The sequence below is a fragment of the Cetorhinus maximus genome, chromosome 17, assembly GCF_964194155.1.
Source record: "Cetorhinus maximus chromosome 17, sCetMax3.hap1.1, whole genome shotgun sequence".
Classification (NCBI taxonomy): Eukaryota; Metazoa; Chordata; class Chondrichthyes; order Lamniformes; family Cetorhinidae; genus Cetorhinus; species Cetorhinus maximus.
Window position 1 is genome coordinate 56,607,664 of NC_135895.1, and position 20,892 is coordinate 56,628,555.

The 20,892-nt window shown below is 40.6% G+C and overlaps 1 protein-coding gene across 2 annotated transcripts in view; it reads left to right on the forward strand.

The window, feature by feature from the left end:
- negr1 (neuronal growth regulator 1) overlaps positions 1-18,853 on the forward strand; it is a 685,966-nt gene extending 667,113 nt beyond the window's left edge. Inside the window, exons 7-8 of one of the 2 annotated variants that reach the window (XM_078561247.1) lie at positions 2,544-2,597; positions 14,170-18,853. In XM_078561247.1, the coding sequence (XP_078417373.1) occupies positions 2,544-2,597; positions 14,170-14,270 (155 nt within the window). In that variant the 3' untranslated portion in view covers positions 14,271-18,853. The remainder of the gene's footprint in view (positions 1-2,543; positions 2,598-14,169) is intronic. The other variant, XM_078561248.1, reaches the window with a different exon arrangement.
- The last annotated feature ends 2,039 nt before the right edge of the window (positions 18,854-20,892 follow it).

Consider the following 20,892-nt stretch of genomic DNA (forward strand, 5'->3'; position numbering starts at 1 on the left):
ATGGCCTACAACATTGGATTAAAGAAAGTGTATTTAAAGTGTTAGACTATAATCATGAGGAAAGAGAAATTATATCACCACGCTTAACCAAGAGAAACCTTTACTTACAGTATAACAAAGGTGGAAGACACTGGTGTGGCGAGAGGATATTTGGGACTTGTGGCTTGTGGCAAACCATCATATAATTCATGAGAATCTTGAATATTAGTGAGTTAGGTCAGCCAGAATACAAATGATTGCTATACTAAATGTTTCTGTTTCAACATTTAAAGAACAAGGAATTAACTCAATAATTTTAATTTAAGATTTTCCTGTCATCTATCTCTCAGGAGACACAGTGAAAAAGATTCATATCATGTTAACTGGTATAGAATGTTTATTATTTGCATTGCCAGATTGAGCTTGGAACTTGGAAGCCACCCCCCAATTGTGAAGGGAAAATTGAGACAAAGCTGTATGTTTTTGTTTTCCTGAGGCTCCACCCACCACCCCTGCCCTCCCTCCCCCTGCTAGCACCCAAATTTATCTTCCTAGTACTGAATCTCAGCACAGCATTGTTTCAATCCTCTATTTCATGCCAGTTAGCACAAACCTGCCTGATATCTTTGTATCCTTTCCTGTACTTCAATCATGACCCGCTTCAGCTTCCCCTCTTTGGTACAATCCTTCACATTTCCCTGTCTAGATCTTGTTCAGTTTCCTTGTCCACTTCCCTGTTATATTGTAATACAACCTGGTTTCTCTCACCATAGATACTCACACTATTGATTAGATGGTTCATTCTGAAGTCATCTGACACCCACACATCATAATCATGAATTTCTGTCCTCCTTCAATGGAGATATAAACCAGTGAATGTAAACCACCAAACTGCATAACTCATTTGAACAATTCATTTTATCTCAAAATTCAAAGTGTACAGTTGTTCCTAATGATTGTACAATAATCGACCTGTTCCACAGTAACATCTAATACTCTAAACTCATACTTCTACTTTAACAAAAAGAAAGCCCATTCAGTGCAACTAGCCCATTTTTTTGCCAAACAGTGATCATTCTATTCCTCTATCAACTCTCCTAAATCCATTTCTTGAGAATAGGGCTGAAAAACCTATCCTTATCCACTAAAAATAGATTGAGCAGAAAACTTAACTATCTACCATATCCGGTCAAAGGTTAATGAGATTATGCTTTTATTTTAGATTTTCAGGCTAATAGCCCTTCCCTCAAAGAGTTTCTCTTGCTTCATCACCATTGATCACTCTCAAAAGACATTGAATTGGCCTCAGCTGTATGAAATGCTGCAATATTTATGTTTGGTGTTTCAGTTGGAAAAAGTGTATTAATGGTTTGACACCAATCTGACACCAATTTCTGCATTTGTTGCTTTTTCATGTCTGTAATGTCAGGTTGATGCATGTGGAAACAGCCAAATAATAGATTCCAAACAATAAGATGGTTTTTCTAAGGTAAATGCTGTCTGAAGTATTGTGAGTACAGTGCACTGGAAGTGCGCTGTGCAGACACATCCAGGATGGTGCATGACTTTCCAATGGTTCATTATTACCATATCTTGTGATGTTGGAATGCTACACTGAGCTCGGTGAGAGAAGTGAGAATACATTTTGGCTTTGCCATACCCTTAAAGACATCTGCAATATTAAAGAAACAAGCCAAACAGTTGACCTAGAAGAAACCCAGGGGTTTCTTGAGGGATAATATAAACACATGAGATAGAAGGGCAAGGGAGACATTGGTCTTCTCGCTACAAGGGAACCCATTTCCAGTATCAGCTTGACTCCTCAATGCCTTCCAGCCTGTTCATCACATTGTTTATTATAGCACAACCTGTTCTTATCCTGCCATGTAATAGACTGCAGCTGGTTTCTAAAGCCTGGTTTGTATTTTTTTTTTAATTTTCAAGCAGTATAATAATTACAAGGCAGGAAAATTATTACTTTCTCTTAGAACCCTTTTTATTTAAAAATTCAAAGGTTACTGAGTAGTATGAGTGATGTCCTTACTTAAAACAGTAAGTTTAACTATATTTAAGATGAACCTGTCTAAAAGTAATGATAAGGTGAAGAAGAAAGTTCCACTTGATGCTTGTCTTCACGGGTGAAAAAATTGTTGGGAAATTATGTTGGGGTGGAAAGGCTGCCCAAGTCAGTTTATTCTAAAAGCATCACATGTGAGTGATGATACAGTGAATTTCAATGCAATTTATATAGCTTCCGGAGTTTCCATGTTTCCCAAACACTTTTTTCATCAATATATGTTGCCTTTGCATTTTTTTTTAAAACTCAATCCAGTTAAAAAGGCCAATTATTGAAACCAAAGCAGTTTTAACTTTGAAAATATGAAAGTTACCACGCATGCCATATATATTTTAAGAAGGACACCATTTCTTTTAAATTGTCATCCAAGTCTGGTATCTATCTGTTAACCATCTGTCTGCCTGTAATTGTTTGTCTGCATTATCTTCCATATGTTGATGAAAGATACATGTCATTTTTTTTCCTTTTCCTTTCCCCCTTTTTGTAGAGCTAATTGAGTCTACTAGTTTTACTAGTCCTTCTAATCCTCCCCTCATCACAGGTCAGTATGCCCGCATGCATTTAGCCAGACTCTTTTGATACTTTTATTATGGAAACTGAGAGAAAAGTTGGAACTTTGCATTTCAGTTATGCTTTGCTTTGATGTTCCTGAAATTTTGATGGAAGCGGTAAACTGTTTGATAATCCCATGCATTTAGAAGTGATTGGTTAATTAAATTCTGAAGGTTGTTTATGATGTGCTCCTTTTTCTAATCATCATCTTTGTCACCTAATTAATTCTTACAGTTAACTGTACATTATGCACTGGCTTACCACAGTGCCTGCTCACACCTTACTGCTGAGCTGGAGATGCAATTATTCCAGAATGCTGACCTGCACTTCCACCTAAAAACTCAATTTGTCTAAAAACTTGAATCTTGAAGATTACTTAAGTAGCATTTATGTACTTAGAAAAGTTTTAGCAATAAAGGCGCAAAAATTATATCTCAATTAAATATTAGGGCAATGCAGAACTGTGATTTTGATTTGAAAATATCTACTTCATTGGATAACAACTGAGTAAGCGAAGGTCCACATTTGGTTGCTCAGAAGGTAAATAGACCATAGGTGTGGTTTTAAGCAGTATACCCAGAAAGCTCCCTAGTTTGATCTTTTTTCCAATGCTGAGTTAGCAGATATTAGCTGGAATAGAAATAAAAACACCTTTGGTCTCTGTGGCTTATTTTCCCCTTTCTTAGCCCAGGCATTCCATATTGCTAAAAGTACATGTGTTTGTTAGGTTTGACCTGGGTAATCTTGGCCATGATGCCTCATATTATCAAATGATCAGTCTACGCTCACTCACATCAGGTTTACATGTGACAAACAGCTACTTGGGCGATGTGTCTATGGGAGCACCTGTTTTGCTGTACTTATGCATAAGTCGCCATCTTCAGAGGAAGGAAGTAATGGGACAAATAGAAATTGGATGACCAAACAAAAATCACTAAGACTGTAAAGATGTTTTAAAAATATTTTAAACTATAGTTGGATACTGAGGTGTTTCATTTGATTGTCCTTTTGGAAGGACAAAATGAAGATTTTTAGGACAGTAAATAAATAAGGGATTATAACCACTCCTGTAGAAGAACATGAGTTGTATGCAGTTTCTTGTTAAATGCTTTATGTTCTTAAATAGTACAAAGAAGTTAGGTTACACAATGGATGAATGAATTTCCTTTTACTTTACAAATACTCAATACTTTAAACATTTTGGTGTAGACGGGACTGAAAAATGGATACCAGACCAAAATGACAAATTGTGAATTTAAAAGTTATTAGCATTTGAACACAGTATGACCTAGCTCGAATGCTTCTGGGAAAGTTACCCCAATCTTATGAAAGTACAAGCCATTCTGGTGCATTTAGACAAGCTACCTCACTAGGTACAATCTTACCTATTTTGTAGCACTGTTTGGACTTTTTTATATCATTTACCTGTGTAGAAATGTGATGTTCAAAATTTTCTAAAAATCGAATTATAAGCAAATTATTTTGTTAAAAACTTCCATTGCCCCTCCCTTGCTTCCAACAGAACCAGGACAGTATAATATTACAAACTAAGATAAAAGCAAGATACTTTGGATGCTGGAAATCTAGAACAAAAACAAAAATACCTGGCAAAACTCAGCAGGTCTGACAGCATCTGTGGAGAGGAACACAGTTAACGTTTCGACTCGAAACGTCAACTGTATCCCTCTCCGCGGATGCTGTCAGACCTGCTGAGTTTTCCCAGGTATTTTTGTTTGTGTAATATTAAAAACTGTTTATTTCATTCCTTGAGAGTCACATCATAGAAGCAGTTTTAATGTTTGGAAAAATATTTTAACTAACCTTCACAAATATATTGGGTTGGAATTTAATGCCCCGTCCTCCCCTGGAGGCAAGTTCGTAGGTAGGGGATGTCATGTGATCGGGTGGGAATGTGCAGCTGGAGATCCCTCCTTCCCACCCAGAGGCCAGTTGAGGCCCTTAAGTGCCCACTTAACCCTGGGCAGCAGCAGGGTCCCTTGTTCACAGGAACCCCAATCGAGGTACCCATCATCAGGAAGGGGGGCCCCATGGACGCCAACCACTACCTTTGGTTCCGACTTCCATCCCTCCTCCCCCATCTTGCCAGCGACTCCTCCTTGTCACCCACATCCCACCCACACTCACCTTTTTCTGAGAATCCATTGGTGATCCTCACTGTAGTTGCATTAGTGGCCAACGCTCCCGGTACTGGAACTGCCACCCTCTGATTGGCTGACAGCTCTCAGGGGCAATTTCCCACCCCACTGGGGGCTTAATCGGATGAGAGGCCTGACAATGCCCAGATAATTGCCTGATTGGAATGGAATAGCGTCTGGCCTCCCAGAAAGAAGTAACGGAGGGCTCCCAATGATTCTCCATCTGGTGGACAAGACCCCAAACACCCACAATAAATTCTGGTCTTGATCTCATTTGTTTCTGGATTTCTCTTGGTAAATGGGTGTGTTAATTTGACATAAATATTTACCTGTTGATGAACACTTAATTTCTATAAGCACAAAAAGGTGATTGGGCTCAGTCTGTTTCTTAATGACAGATCAACCCAACCTACCTGCCTTTCCTTACTGAAAGTATATCTAAAGGTCTCTTGAATTCATTCATTCGTATTGTCTGCCTCAAGGACCTCCCCTAACAATTTATTTTACAAATCTGGTGCTCTTTTGGTGAATATTTTCACCTGACTACCTCTATCCTTCCTCTCTAATTATAAATTGCATTTTTTGGCCTAGAACTCTACATCATTAGGAGCAATTTACCTGCATCAATGTTGCCATTTACTTTGGACTATGAACTCGGAAGATTGGGATTAAGGATCAGTTTAGGCCATCATTATTCAGTTACCTGCAGCCTTTTATGAATTCCACTTAAAAATGATTTTATATTGTACAATTTAATAAAACATTATGACCCATCTCCCACACCTCTGCCCTCACACCTTCCTTTCCCTCCCAGAGCCACGATATGGTCCCCCTTGTCCTCGCTTTTTACCCCACCAGCCTCCGCATTCAAAGGATCATCCTCCACCATTTCCGCCAACTCTAGCATGATGCCACCACCAAACACATCTTCCCTTCACCCCCACTGTCGGCATTCCATAGGGACCGTTCCTTCCGGAACACACTGGTCCATTCCTCTATCACCCCCTACGCCTCAAGCCCCTCCCACAGCACCTTCCCATGCAATCGCAGAAGGCGCAATACCTGCCCCTTTACTTCCCCCCTCCTCACCGTCCAAGCGCCCAAACACTCCTTTCAAGTGAAGCAGCACTTCACTTGCACTTCCCTCAATTCGATCTATTGCATTCGATGCTCCCAATGCGGTCTTCTCTACATTGGAGAGATCAAATGCAGACTGGGTGACCGCTTTGCGGAACACCTTTGGTCTGTCCGCTAGCATGACCCAGACCTTCCTGTCGCTTGCCATTTCAACACTCCACCCTGCTCTCATGCCCACATGTCCTTCCTGGACCTGCTGCAATGTTCCAGTGAAGCTCAACGCAAACTAGAGGAACAGCACCTCATCTTCCGACTAGGCACTTTACAGCCTTCCGGACTTAACACTGAGTTCAACAACTTCAGATCATGAACTCTCTCCTCCATCCTCACCCCTTTTTGATCCCCTTTTTTCAATATTTATTTTTTAATTTTTATATTTATATTTTTTCCCATCTATTTCTATTATTATTTTTAAAATTTATTTCCATTCATTGTTTTATCCCCATGTTTTAGCCTATTCCGATCTTTTTTCCCACACCGTCCCCTCCCCCCATCCCACACCCTCTAGGGCCATCTGTCACTTGCTCATCCTGCTTTCTGCTCTTAATGTCACCATTAGCACCTCCTTTAGCCAGTATCACCACCTTTGACCTTTTGTTTATGACATCTTTTGCAATCTCTCCTTTCTCTCCACCTATCGCTGGCCTATCCAGTTTCACCTGTCCCACCCCCTTTAACAGTATATATTTCATCACATTTCTACTTCCCTTTAGTTCTGAAGAAGAGTCATATGGACTTGAAACGTTAACTGTCTTCCTCTCCACAGATGCTGTCTGACCTACTGAGTTTTTCCAGCAATTTTTGCTCTTGTTTCAGATTTCCAGTTTCCGCAGTATTTTGCTTTTATTTTGATAAAACATTTCTTTTACAGCTTTACAATTAACTGTGCAATTTGATGTGAGCAATGTGTCAGACTATTCATGTGGCAGTACATGTGAAGTTATTAAAATATCATGGAAGGTACAATTCTGTTAAATTTAAGTTGGTTGCTGCCCAATGGCTTAGTGTATGAATGTAGCATGTGGGTGGTTCGTGAGCTACAGCTTTGATCACTGCACTGCTCTGGTTTATGTATGTTCAATGAAGACATCAGTGAGATTGCTATAGTTGACATTAAAGTCCTAGGCTAAAGAGGAGGAAAGTATGGCAGAGTTTCCACTCTGGAGGTTCTTCCTCTAAATGCCTTAAGTTCTCTTAACATGTGAATGTCAGTTGAGGTTGAAAGTGGGCTTGGCCACAATCATTCCTATGGCAAAAATTTTCCAGTCAGCAAGTGGGGGCAGGGGCGGGGCCCGCTCGCCGATGTGTAAAATGACATGGAATGACGTCGGGCGGAACTCCCAATGTCATCGCGCGTCATTTGCATTTTCAGGTCGGCAAGGGTGCAGCTGAGTCAGCTGTGCGCCCACCGACCTGTCAACGGCCTATTGAGGCCATTCAAAAATCAATTAATGCAATTAGTGGACTTGCCCGTCCAACCTTAAGGTTGGTGGGCAGGTCGGGAGCGCTGGTGGCCACCTGAAAACGCATGAAACCTCATCCATGGGCGGGATGAGGTTTCATGACTGAATTAAAAAATTAACATTCACTTTTACTTAAAGTTATGTCCATGTCCCAACTCATGTGACATTGTCACATGAGGGGACATGGATGGCAAATGAAATTTTTGAAACAAAAATTTTTTCCCTTTGAGAACTGATCTCCCTGAGGCAGCACTTAGTCTCAGGGAGATCAGAGAGCTCCTTCACGCGCATGTGTGAAGGAGCACACTTCTGCATTTCCCATTCCCCCATCCCACCCACACAAGGAGCGCACAGCGCTTCCATGCGGACGCCACGCTGGGCGGGCCTTAATTGGCCTGCCCCGAAAAATGGCGGCGCGCCCCCAATCGGGGATGCCGATTGGAGGAGCACCCACCCACGCCTGCTCCCACACTTCCCCCCCAAAAGGGGGGGAAAATGTTGCCTATATGTTTGGAAAGCCTGTCAACATATTCTGTCTAGGCTCAGACTTGAGAGGGGATGTTTCGGTGTGATTCCAAAGAACTATCAAGACCAAAATAGGAATGTTTAATTCCCAATTAATATCCTGCTTGTGAGCACAAAAGTCATCAATCATTTTTAATAAAAAGATGCTGCTGATTCGTATATTAAATTCTCTTTATTATGGAGTATAATTTGATTCCATCTGCAGTCTTCATTCCCTCGGTATGACATGATTAGTGGCCTAATTACTTATTGTAAAACCACTATCTAAAATCATTTGACTGTAAAGAGGCCTTTAAACAAAAGGGCAGGATTTTTTGGATGGCTGGGTTTCCCACTTTGCCACCCAAAGAGTCAGCAGGGAACACATCCCTGCTGATACTGGCTGCTCTGCAGCCATTTAACGTTTGGTGGGGCGTTAATTGGCTAGGGACGAGACTTCTGCCACCATCTGAGGAGGAAGTCGCACCTTAGTATGCTGCCAGCCAATTGGATGGCTGGCAGCTCTGTAGTCCCAGAAGTGCCAGGTTCAAGCGGAGGTCACTACTGGGACTACAGCCAGTCCCTGAAGAAGAAGAGTTAATGGAGGCTGGACTGAAGGTAAGTCAGGGGTGCCAATAGGGCCTGGTTAGCAGGCCCCTGCGAGGGAGCAAGGGGGTTGGAGGGCTGGATTTGAGAGGGCTGGGGGATGGAGGGTTAAAGGGGGTACGACCTTGGGGGAGGCGCATCTGATAGGCACAGGGGACACCCAAAGGAGGTACACCCCCACCCTGGCCCAACCTCAGCCTGTGCAGCTAAAGCTGCCGGGCTAGCTGTTTGGTGTGGGCTCTCCCTGCCGTGCGTAAAGTAGTGGCCAGGTGGAATGAGCCACTTAAGTGGCCATTACTTGTCCACCTAAAGGCCTCAAAAGTCTCAAGGGTGAGCAAGCTACCTGATGTCTCCCACCACTCCCTGTAAAATGGGAGACATGCCAGGGGCAAAAGGGTGGGTAAGTGGTGGGTAAGCTACGTGCTGCATTTTATGAGCCCCCCCTGCTTTCAAACCCACCAGTGGGGACCATAAAGTTTCACACCAACAACGGGGTGGGCAGTTCACCTGAGGGGAGATTTGTAAAGTTAAAGAGACAAAACAAGGCAATAGTGCTGGGTAATAATATTTAGAGTCATAGAGGTCTACAGCACAGAAAAAGGCCCTTCGGCCCATCAAGTCTGCGCCAGTCAAACAAGTACCTAACTATTCTAATCCCATTTTCCAGCACTTGGCCCATAGCCTTGTATGTACGCCATGGCATTGCAAATGCACATCCAAATACTTCTTAAAGATTATGAGGGTTTCTGCCTCTACCACCCTTTCAGGCAGTGAGTTCCAGATTCCCACCACCCTCTGGGTGAAAAAATTCTTCCTCACATCCTCTCTAAACCTCCTGCCCCATACCTTAAATCTATGCCCCCTGGTTATTGATCCCTCCACCAAGGGGAGAGGTTCCTCCCTATCTACCTGATCTATGCCCCTCATAATGTTATACACCTCAATCATGTCCCCCCTCAATCTCCTCTGCTCCAGGGAAAATAACCCCAGCCTATCCAATCTCTCCTCATAACTAAAACTCTCTAGCCCAGGCAACATCCTGGTAAATCTCCTCTGCACTCTCTCGAGTGCAATCACATCCTTCCTATAATGCGGATTCCAGAACTGCACACAATACTCGAGCCGTGGCCTAACCAGCGTTTTATACAGTTCCAGCATAACCTTCCTGCTCTTATATTCTATGCCTCGGCTAATAAAGGCAAGTATCCTATATGCCTTCTTAACCACCTTATCTACCTGTCCCGCTACCTTAAAAGACCGGTGGACATGCACACCAAGGTCCCTCTGATCCTCGGTACTTCCCAGGGTCCTACCATTCATCATATATTTCCATGCCTTGTTTGTCCTGCTCAAGCGCATCACCTCACACTTATCCGGATTAAGTTCCATTTGCCACTGATAAACCCAACTGACCAACCCATCTATATCCTCCTGTAATCTAAGGTTATCCTCCTCACTATTTACCACCCCACCAATTTTCGTGTCATCCACGAACTTACTGATCAACCCTCCTACATTCAAGTCTAAATTGTTTATATATACCACAAACAGCAAGGGACCCAACACCGATCCCTGTGGAACCCCACTGGACACAGGCATCCAGTCACAAAAACACCCCTCGAGCATCACCCTCTGCTTCTTGCCACTCAACCAATTCTGTATCCAATTTTCCAAATTGCCTTAGATCCCCTGGGCTCTTACCTTTGTTATCAGTCTCCCATGCGGGACCTCATCAAAAGCTTTACTGAAGTCCAAGTAGACTACGTCAAATGCATTGCCCTCATCTACACACCTGGTCACTTCTTTGAAAAATTCAATTAAATTGGTCAGACATGACCTTCCCTTAACAAAACCATGCTGACTGTCCTTGATTAATCCCTGCCTCTCCAAGTCTAGATTAATTCTGTCCCTCAGAATTGCTTCCAATATTTTCCCTACCACTGAGGTTAGACTGACTGGCATGTCGTTCCCTGGTTTATCCCTTCCTCCCTTCTTGAATAACGGTACCACATTGGCTGTCCTCCAGTCCTCTGGCACCTCTCCTGTGGCCCGAGAGGTCTTGAAAATTATTGCCAGCACCCCTGCTATCTCCTCCGTTGCCTCACTCAACAGCCTGGGATACATTTCATCCGGGCCTGGAGATTTATTTACTTTTAAACCTGCCAGACCACTTACAACCTCCTCCCTTTCCATGCTAATTTCTTTAAATTACATCAGAGTCCTTCTGCCTGATTTGCATACCCACGTTATCCCTCTCACTTGTGAACACTGACACAAAGTATTCATTTAGAACCCAACCAACGTCTTCTGGCTCCACACACAAATTACCACTATGGTCCTTTATGGGCCCTACTCTTTCCCAAGTTACCCTCTTGCTCTTAATGTACTTGTAAAATAACTTTGGATTTCCCTTTATTTTACCTGCCAATGTTTCTTCATGCCCTCCTTTTGCTCTCCTAATTTCCTTTTTAAGCTCCCCCCTACACATTCTATACTCCTCTAGGGCTTCCGCTGTGAGCCCTCGGTATCTGCCATAAGCCATAAGCCTCCCTTTTTCTCTTTATCCAATCCTGTATATCCCTCAACATCCAGGATTCCCAGGATTTGTTGGTCCCACCCTTTGTCTTTACTGGAATATGTTGGCTCTGTACTCTCCCTATTTCCTTCTTGAATGAGTCCCACTGCTGTGATGCAGATTTACCTAAAAGTAGCTGCTCCCAGTCCACCTCTGGCCAAATCATATCTGACTTGCAAGGATAACCAAATTGTGACAGGAAGGGACAGAGTGTACAAACATAGGAGTGCAACAGCAAATAATGTCAGAGAAGGCAAAAATGGTAAAAAGACAAAATTAGAAGTTCTTTATCTGAATGCTCACAGAAATAAATGAGTTTGATATGATAGCCATTGCAGATACTGGTTGCAAGGTGACCAAGACTGGGAACTGAATATTCAAGGGTATTTGACTTTTCAGAAGGACAGCAGGGAAAGAAAAGGAGGTGGGGTAGCTCTGTTCATGAAGGATGAGATCAGTACAATAGTGAGAAATGAGCTTGGTTCAGAAGATCAAGATGTAGAATCAGTTTGGGTGGAGATAAGAAACAGCAAAGGAAGAAGATCACTGGTGGGAGTAGTTTAAAGCCCCCCTAACTTTAACCACACAGTAGAACAGCATATACTTTGAGAAGTAATAGGGGCTTGTAAGAAAGGCACTGCAATAATCGTGGGTTACCAGATTGATTTTCACATCGATGGGACAAATCAAATTGGCAAAGGTAGCCTGGAAGATGATTTCATAGAATGTATTCAGGACAGTTTCTTAGAACAATACATTCTGGAATCTACCAGGGACCAGACTATATTGAACCTGGTAATGTTTACGTAGACAGGATTAATTAAAGACCTCATAGCTGATCCTCTGGCAAGAGGATAACATATAGGATTTTATATTCCATTTGAGAGTCAGAAATGTGATCCATAACCCGAGTCTTAAACTTAAAGGCAATTTCAAGGGTATGAAGACAGAGTTAGCTAAAGTGGACTGGGGAAATAGGTTAGAAGGGAAGAGGGTAGAGAAGCAGTGGCAGACATTTACTGAGATAATTCATAACTCTCAGTAAAGATATATTCCATGGAGGAAGAAAGACTCTACCAGAAGGATGCACCACCCGTGGTTAACTAAGAAAGTTAAGGGTGGTATCAAATTGAAAGAAAAGGCAAACAATGCTGCAAGGATTCATAGTAGGCCAGAGGATTTGGAAAGTTTTAGAAACCAACAAAGGATAACTAAAAAAATGATAAAGAGGGAGAAATTGGAGTATGAGAAAAGTAACTATATAAAATAAGAAATATAAAAACAAACAGTAAAAGTTTCTACAATTATATAAAAAGGAAAAGAGCAGCTAAAGTGAGCATCAGTCTCTTAGAGCATGAGATTGGAGAATTAATAATGGGAAACAAGGAATGGCAGAGTCTTTGAACAAGTATTTTGTATCTGTCTTCATGATAGATGGTAGAAAAAGCATCCTGAGAATAGTAGAAAACCAAGAGGCAAAAGGGAGGGAGGAAATTGCTCTCACTAGAGAAAAAATGAGGGGAATACTAATGGCACTTAAGGCTGACAAGTCCCCTGGATCTGAGGCCTGCATCCTAGGGTCTTATAAGAAGCTTCAGAGATAGTGGATGCATTGGTTGTAATCCTCCAAAATTCCTTAAATTCTGGAAAGGTCCTAGTGGATTGGAAAATGTAACACCTCTGTTCAAAAAGGAGGGAGACAGAAACTATAGGCCAGTTAGACTAACACCTGTCTTTGAGAAAATGATAGGATCCATTATTAAAGAGGTATAGCAGGACATTTAGAAAATAATAAGATGCAGAGTCAATATGGCTTTGTTAAAGGTAAATAGTGTTTGACAAATTTATTAAAGTTCCTTGAGGATGTAACAAGCAGGGTGGATAAAGGGGAACTGGTAGATGTAATGTATTTGGATTTCCAAAGGACATTCGATGAAGTGCCACATAAAAGGTTACTACACGACATACGGGCTTATAGTGTTGGGAGTGATATGTTAGCATGGATAGAGGACTGGCTAACTCACAGGAAACAAAATGTTGGGATAAAAGATCATTTTAAGGATGGCAAACAGTAGTGAGTGGAGTGCCACAGGGATGTGCTGGGGTCTCAACTATTTACAATCCATATCAGTCACTTGAATGAAGACACCAACTGTATTGTAGCCAAATTTGCTGACAATACAAAGATAGGTAGAAAAGCAAGTTGTGAGGAGAATACAAAGAGTCTGCAAAGGCATATAGATAGGTTAAGTGAGTGGACAAAAATTTGACAGATGGAGTAAAATGAGAGGTTGTCCACTTTGGCAGGAAGAATAGAAAAGCAAAATATTATTTAAATGGAGAGAGACTGCAGAATACTGTGGTACAGAGGGGCCTGGATGTCCAAAAAGTTAGAACGCAGGTACTGCAAGTAATTAGGAAAGCAAATGTAATGTTGTCCTTTATTGCAAGGGCGATGACGTATAAAAGTAGGGAAGTCTTGCTACAACTGTACATGGCATTGGTGAGACCACACCTTGAGTGCTCTTTACAGTTTTGGTCACCTTACTTAAGGAACAAGATAGGTGCAATAGAGCAGTTCAGAGAAGGATCATTAGACTGATCCCTGGGATGGAAGGTTTCTCTTCTGAGAAAAGGTTGAGCAGGCTGGGTCTATGCTCATTGGAATTTAGAAGAATGAGCAGTGATCTTATTGAAACATATAAGATTCTGAGGGAACTTGACAGGGTGGATACTGAGAGGATGTTTGCCCTCATGAGGGAATCTAGAACTAGGAGGTACACTTTCAAAATAAGGGGTCTTCCATTTACGACAGAGGTGAGGATGCATTTCTTTTCTCAGAGTGTCGTTAGAGTTTGGAATTCTCTTCGCAGAGAGCAGTGGAGCTACGTCATTGAATATGTTCAAGGCTGAGTTAGACAGATTTTTGATTGACAAGGGAGTCAAGGGTTATGAGGGGCAGGTAGGACAGTGGAGTTAAGGCTAAAATCAGGTCAGCCATGATCTTATTGAATGGCGGAGCAGGCTTGAATGGCTAACTCCTACTCCTATATTCTTATGTGCTTCTTAAAGTTTTTTTTCAAATTATGCAGCGATTTATGATTTCTCTTATTTTCACAGTGCCAAGCACAGAGCATTATTGGATCACCGGCAGTGCTGAAGTTATTTTATCCTGGTGGTGCCTGGTGATGGCATTATCCTGTCTGGTCAGCACATACTAGCAGAAGGGGAAATGTGCAAGCTGCAGTGAACAAAAAGAACCACAAAGAAGTTCAAGAATCCCTTCCAAGTGCTGGGAATACAATCTGGTACAGTTCATTAATGGAAAAGTGTGAGAATCAACCAGCAGTACAAACACAGGGATGTGAAACTTTCCTAGGATTAATGATTCTGTAAATGTCTAAATTATATTCTTTTCAGGTTATCATCAAGTTCTAACATTGAACTCATCCTCTATCATGCTTTGTAGGCTGTGGAAGTTACTTTGATAACATATATTGTAATATCTTGCATATAAGCTGCAACGCTTCACAAACTAGGTTAACCCTACCCAAGGTGCTGAATACATGCAAGAAAGATATGGCACTTGCATGAGATTTCATCATCTATAATATGATTTAATCTTCATCATTGTATTGTAAGGTCACAGAGCATTCAGTGAAAATGGACCTCTTGCATCTAGTTCTGAAGTTTTAACAGAAATGTTAAAAAAAACCTGAATCAAGGAAGCCTATTTGTACAATAGAACAGACTGACAACAAGAGAAGCATCCACCTCAAATAATCATTTGTCAAAATATTAGAATGAATACCACAGGGATACCCTTTGACACGCTATAGTTTTCTTCTAAAATCCCATGCAGCTGTAGAATAAGTTTACTGGAGAAAATTAGAATGAGTAGGTCAGTCATCTATCACGCTGTTTTATTTTTCTCTTTCACAACACTCCCACACATACACTTGAAGTGACATTTCAGATCAGGGGATCTCATTTACAGAAATGGTATTCACTGCATTTTTTTGTGATTATTTTGTTCAATAGGATTTCAGTCATGCCCTCTCCCATTGTATTGTTAGAATAAATGGGGGGAGAAAACGTGAAAATACTGGAAATGTGAAATTACACAATCATTTTTTGGAAATAAACAGTATGTAAAGAGGGTAAGGCAGGTTAACATTTTAGGTGGGAACCTCCACAAGAGCTGTTCTATTCTAATGGAAAATCCCACCCAAAACTTTCTATTTGTTTTTCAGCTGGTGACAACCATTGACTTTATTTCAATTTAGAATAAAATGGCATAAAGGCATAATTATTTTTTCACTCTATTCTGTATTTGATGGTTGGCCTGATAATCCTCCCAGTTTAGTATGTGGATAGGCTCATCCTGGCTGGCTGCTTTTGTGGCTTTGCTACCTATTGTGTAGACTGTCTCTTTAACAGTATTTCCATCTATAAGCTGTGACTTGTATGAAGCTGCAGCACATAACTACATTTGTTTATATATGAAAGATAACAAGAAATTATTGTGGTTATTTTTAAATTTTAGCTCACCCTGAGACCAGGAGAGTGTAAGAATGGAAGCCTCCAATTTACATGTTACAAGAATGCTACCATACACTTACTTGACCAGATGGCTGTGCACCTAGTTGCAACAAAACAAAAAGTCAAATCTAGGTTTCAGTGCTTCAAAAAACAATCTGTGCCAAACCTTATAGCCTTTACACAAGCATAGCACAACTTCAATAGTAATGGTGTTCTTGGTAGGATCTATGTTCAATTAGCATCTTCAGCACAGAAGCACGCAACATATTTAAGATATTAATTTACTCCAACAAAATTTTTGCCTACAAAAATCCTGGAATAAGGAGAAAAGAAAATCAAACGTTGTTATTAAAGAACAAAAACAACTAGTAATTATACAATTGTACAAGGTTTGTGAGATCTGGGGTTTACAGCAGCTAGAACAGCAAAGTGCTGTTCAGTAAGGAATACCTTTACAAAAATTCTGCAATTACAAGTTTGATTTATTAAAGTGAAACTGTCTTTATTCAAATGTTTAAACTTTTTTTATTTTGATTTGCTTGGCAAATATTGTGACATGATGATGGAGCTCACTCCAAATAATATAATTTGTTCGTAATGCCAACATGAAGAAAATGATATGCTGATATCCTTCCCCAATCCATTGATCAGAACACCTCTTCAGTATACTAACTTAATGAAGGAATTTTTGGCAAATGTTTTGTTACTTGTGGAGGAGGGAGTGAAACCAAAAAGCTGTGCATCATTTTCAATCATGGTGACCTCAAGTGCAAGCACTGATGCATTTTTAATGCAATTTATATAAAGGCATGTGTTTGGCAATTTTGTTTTAGTTTACAAACACTTTTTTGTGAAGATTGTAACCCTTTATATATGTGTATGTGTTATGATTCTACATGATGAATTTAGTTGGCTAACTGTAATGGTGCAAATGGTAAAATAGTTTATAACTTCCCTATGACAAAGCAAATCAAATACACACTTTTTTCTGGGAAAAATCCTTCAATCATCCCAGATATGATATCAACGTTAAACTTCAAAGAGCTACTCAGTGTTCCCCCTAGGATTTGAAAGGCTAAATGTGTGAAATATTCATGCCAGGTTCACGTAACCTTTGAAAAATATACGACAGTACAGTTGTCCTTACAAAACTAAATAATACATTCATGGTTTAAATAACACATTATGGTTTAAAATTAAAGCAAAAATAGACCAGGGAACTATGAAGAAAATGCAGTGAAGTGATTAGTTAAAGTTTGTCTACTAACATAATAGAGATCAATATATGAACCGATACTGACTGATGATTCTCTTCAATCACCACAAATTGCTTCCACCTCAAATGACATAAATTATACATCTGTAATCTTTTATATTTCACCTTTTTCATATTATACAGTTCAAACGCTCTTTCCGTTTACAACCCAAGTTTGGAGGGACAAAATTTATAATTGTACTGTTGGGTGTATATCATTGTCGTGTGAGCCTGGTATGAATATTTCACAAATCAAGCATAACACTTCACTAAAATCCTAGTGAAATCACATAGCATCTTTGAAATCTAACATTGTTGTCATATCTGGACTAATTGGAGATATTTTTTTCAGAAAATAATAATAATAAATAATAATAATATTTTTCCTAATATTTTTGGGAGATGGCCTGACAATGTCTTGAGTTTTGCTGCCTGCCTGGGCTGCCTGCAGTGATTTGTGATGTGGAAAATAATGTTTACAACAATAAGGCAGATTTTACATTCTTAATGAAATTTCATCAGTGCTATTAAATCTACTGCTTCTCTTGTGAGATTCTCCAGTTACAATCCATCCACTTTAATATGTGAAGTGTTTACAGAAAATGTGTCCTGTGCAACAACAATAGAGTGGAAAAAGCTAACACATGTAACAAGGTGGTGAGTAAAATAGTACAGTGACTTATTTGTTTGCCTGCCAAATGGCTTTTATAGTGATAGATTAAAACATTGATATATCCAGTAGCACTGATTTTCCAAATATTCTGCTCCAATAATTTTGTATTAAGTTTTGAATTTAACAATTGAGAATTATTGATGCTACAATAAAGGTAACTGGGCTGTAGTCAACCCTGTCCATTGTAGAATTGAATCTGAGGTCTTTGTTTTGATCCCTAAGCTGTGCTCCATTAGTTTCGCTCAATCAGAGTGGTAATAGAGACATTACAGTTGGTTTCTGCATCCTTAATTTAGGCATGGTAGGAAGCATCTATGGCTTATGATTGTTCTCCTGTGTTTTCCTGCTGTAAAGTATGCATCTGCAGATGGTGGATGTGGAAAAGATTAGTGTTTGGTCTCATGTACCCCATGAACCATTAACCTGCTAATGCTGTCACAATTCATTTGAAGTCTGGTCACTGAAGGAAGGAGGCTACAACACCATTGGAATTATAACCCGCTGTGAGGTAGAACTTAACTTTGTGCTGTAGTGTAAGACAGGCGATATCCAGTCAGCAGGCAGTTTCATGTCTCCTGAATTTATTTCCATTGAAGACTCACTATCACCTGCTTTACATGAAGACACAAAGGCAAGGTCTATCCCTTTGAATTAGTGCCTTCTAGGGAGAAAGGAAGTAAATTTGAGAGGGAGGAAGTGTAGCTATGGACTGACAGATTTGTAGTGTACTTTAGTTATTTAGTTGAGGTCAACAGCCATAACCTGTTCCAGCATTAGCATCATATTCAACCAATGTTGGTATTTGTATAATTTCATCTGCAATCTCTTTGCCATAAACCTTCTCACAAGAGTGTTGGTATTTAACAGCATGCGTTAGAACTTGTACACAGAAGTGTTGATATGTCATAAGACAATTGTGCCCAATACTTAAAGCATTGAATACACTTTTTATGGATAGATAGGACAGTAAGTTGTGAAGAGGATATAAGGAGTCTGCAAAGAGATATAGATAGGACAGTAAGTTGTGAAGAGGATATAAGGAGTCTGCAAAGAGATATAGATAGGTAAAAATTGGTAGATGGGGTATAATGTAGGAAAATATGAACTTGTCTACTTTGGCAAGAAGAACAGAGAAGCAGCATGTTATTTAAATGGAGAGAGATTGCAGAACTCTGCAGTACAGAGGGATCTGGATGTCCTCATACATAAATCACAAAAAGTTAGTATGCAGGAACAGCAACTGATTAGGAAGCTAAATGAAATGTTGTCGTTTATTGTAAGGGGAATAGAATTTAACAGTAGGGAAGTTTTGCTACAGTTGTACAGGGCATTGGTGAGACTACATCTAGAGTACTGTGTACAGTTTCAGTCTCCTTATTCAAGAAATGACATAATTGCAATAGAAGCACTTCAGAGAAGGTTCATTCGATTGATTCCTGGGATGAAGGGGTCATTTTATGAGGAAAGTTAGGACATGGCCTGTATCCATTGGAGTTTAGAAAATGAGATGTGATCTTATTGAAACATGTAAGATCATGAGAGGACTTGAAAGGGTGGATGCAGAAAGGATGTTTCCCCTTGTGGGAGAGACTAGAACTAGGGGACACAGTTTAAAAATAAGGGATCTCCCATTTAAGATGGGGGGAAATTATTTCTCTCAGAGGGTTGTGAACCTGTGGAGGCAGGCTCATTGAATATTTTTGAGGCAGAGTTAGACAGATTCTTGACTGGGAGTTAAAGGCTATAAGGCAGGCATGGGGAGCCTACGGCCTAAGGGCCGGATCCGGCGCGTTGCTCAATTTCATCTGGCCCGCAGCAGGATTTCTAAAAATATGGACCTATGACAGTGGCACCTTCAAAATAGCATTTATCATCATTGTTACGAATTTCATTTGGATAAAAGCGTCAGCTAAATTACAAAAATAATATTTAACAATATAATATTAAAATTCCGCCATCAAATTAAAACAGTGGATCAGTTGAACATTTTTGTATTCTCTCTAAAAAACAATACTAAATTAAGTTGATTTTTATGTGTGTGTGGCCCACGACTGATTTTGTCTATGTGTGAATGGCCAGTGACAAGAAAAAGGTTCTCATCCCTGGTATAGAAGGTAGGTAGGAGAGTGGAGTTGAGGCCACAATCAAATGATCTTATTAAATGGCAGAGCAGGCTTGAGGGGCCAAATGGCCTACTCCTGCTCCTGCTCCTAATTCGTATGTTCATAGGTATGTTCGTATTGTTACATTTGATCTCACATATTTTCATTTGTTTCAGATGATTGATCAGAGCTTACACAATTGTGAAAAGAACAATCATAGTTAGCAAAAGCCTAAAATATTTTTTTAACCAGAATAACCCCCGTGAATAGCAATAAGTTGTAACAATAAGGATAGAATTGCAACAAAATATTAAATTAAATTATAGGCTTGAGATGAATGAAGTCCCTAGGAACTGGTCAACAATGCGCCAAGTTAGAGGTTAATACGATGATTAGAATTAGGTTTTCCTGAGATCTGGGCTGGTGTGTTTACAGGAGGAGGTAAACATTGCTTCCACCTCTTGTCAATGAAACTTCCCAATCTATAACCAGATCAATTATAATGGAACATGAAGCAGATTGTGGCAATCCATTTAGTCCCAGTGTCCCCACAGAGTGCTTGGAGATGCAATGGGGCTAGGAAGGTCCTGCATGTTTACATAGTTTGCCATCTTTCAAAAAATGATCCCAAACCTGGAGAATTGGTTCAGATGAAAGTGTAGGAATGTCATAGGCCAGGATTTATCAGTCGGCCTGCAGGGGCGGGCCTGACACACCAGCGCGTAAAATGACACGTGAGGAAGTCGGGCATGCGTCCCGATGTCATTGCACTGTGTCGCGATGTTTCGTTCGGCAGGCGCGTGCCGGAGTTGGCTGCGCACCCTCCGATAACTGATAGGCCTATTAAGGCCATTAACAAATTAATTAATGTCATTGTTTACGCTGCCTGTCCAACCTCGAGGTTGGCGGACAGACGAAAAGGCCAAGCGACCTTCACGTTTTTTAGGAAACCTCATCCACGAGAGTATTTTACTACTTAAATTTTAAAAATTCTGAAATATAAAAACATGTTCCATCTCATTTATTTATTTCAAAAGTGCTTCGGGGAGATTGAAGCACTCTTTCGTGCACATGGCCCCAACTCTCCCTCCTCCCCCCGCCCACACAGGTAGCGCTGAGCGCTACAGCTCACATCTTACCCTGGGCAGGCCTTAATTGGCCTGCCCGCTTAAAATGGCGGCACGGAGCCAATCGCGGGTGGCAATCGGCTCCGCAACCACCCCTGACCGCTCCTGCCGAGCCCACCCGATGCCTGAAAAATTCAGGCCATA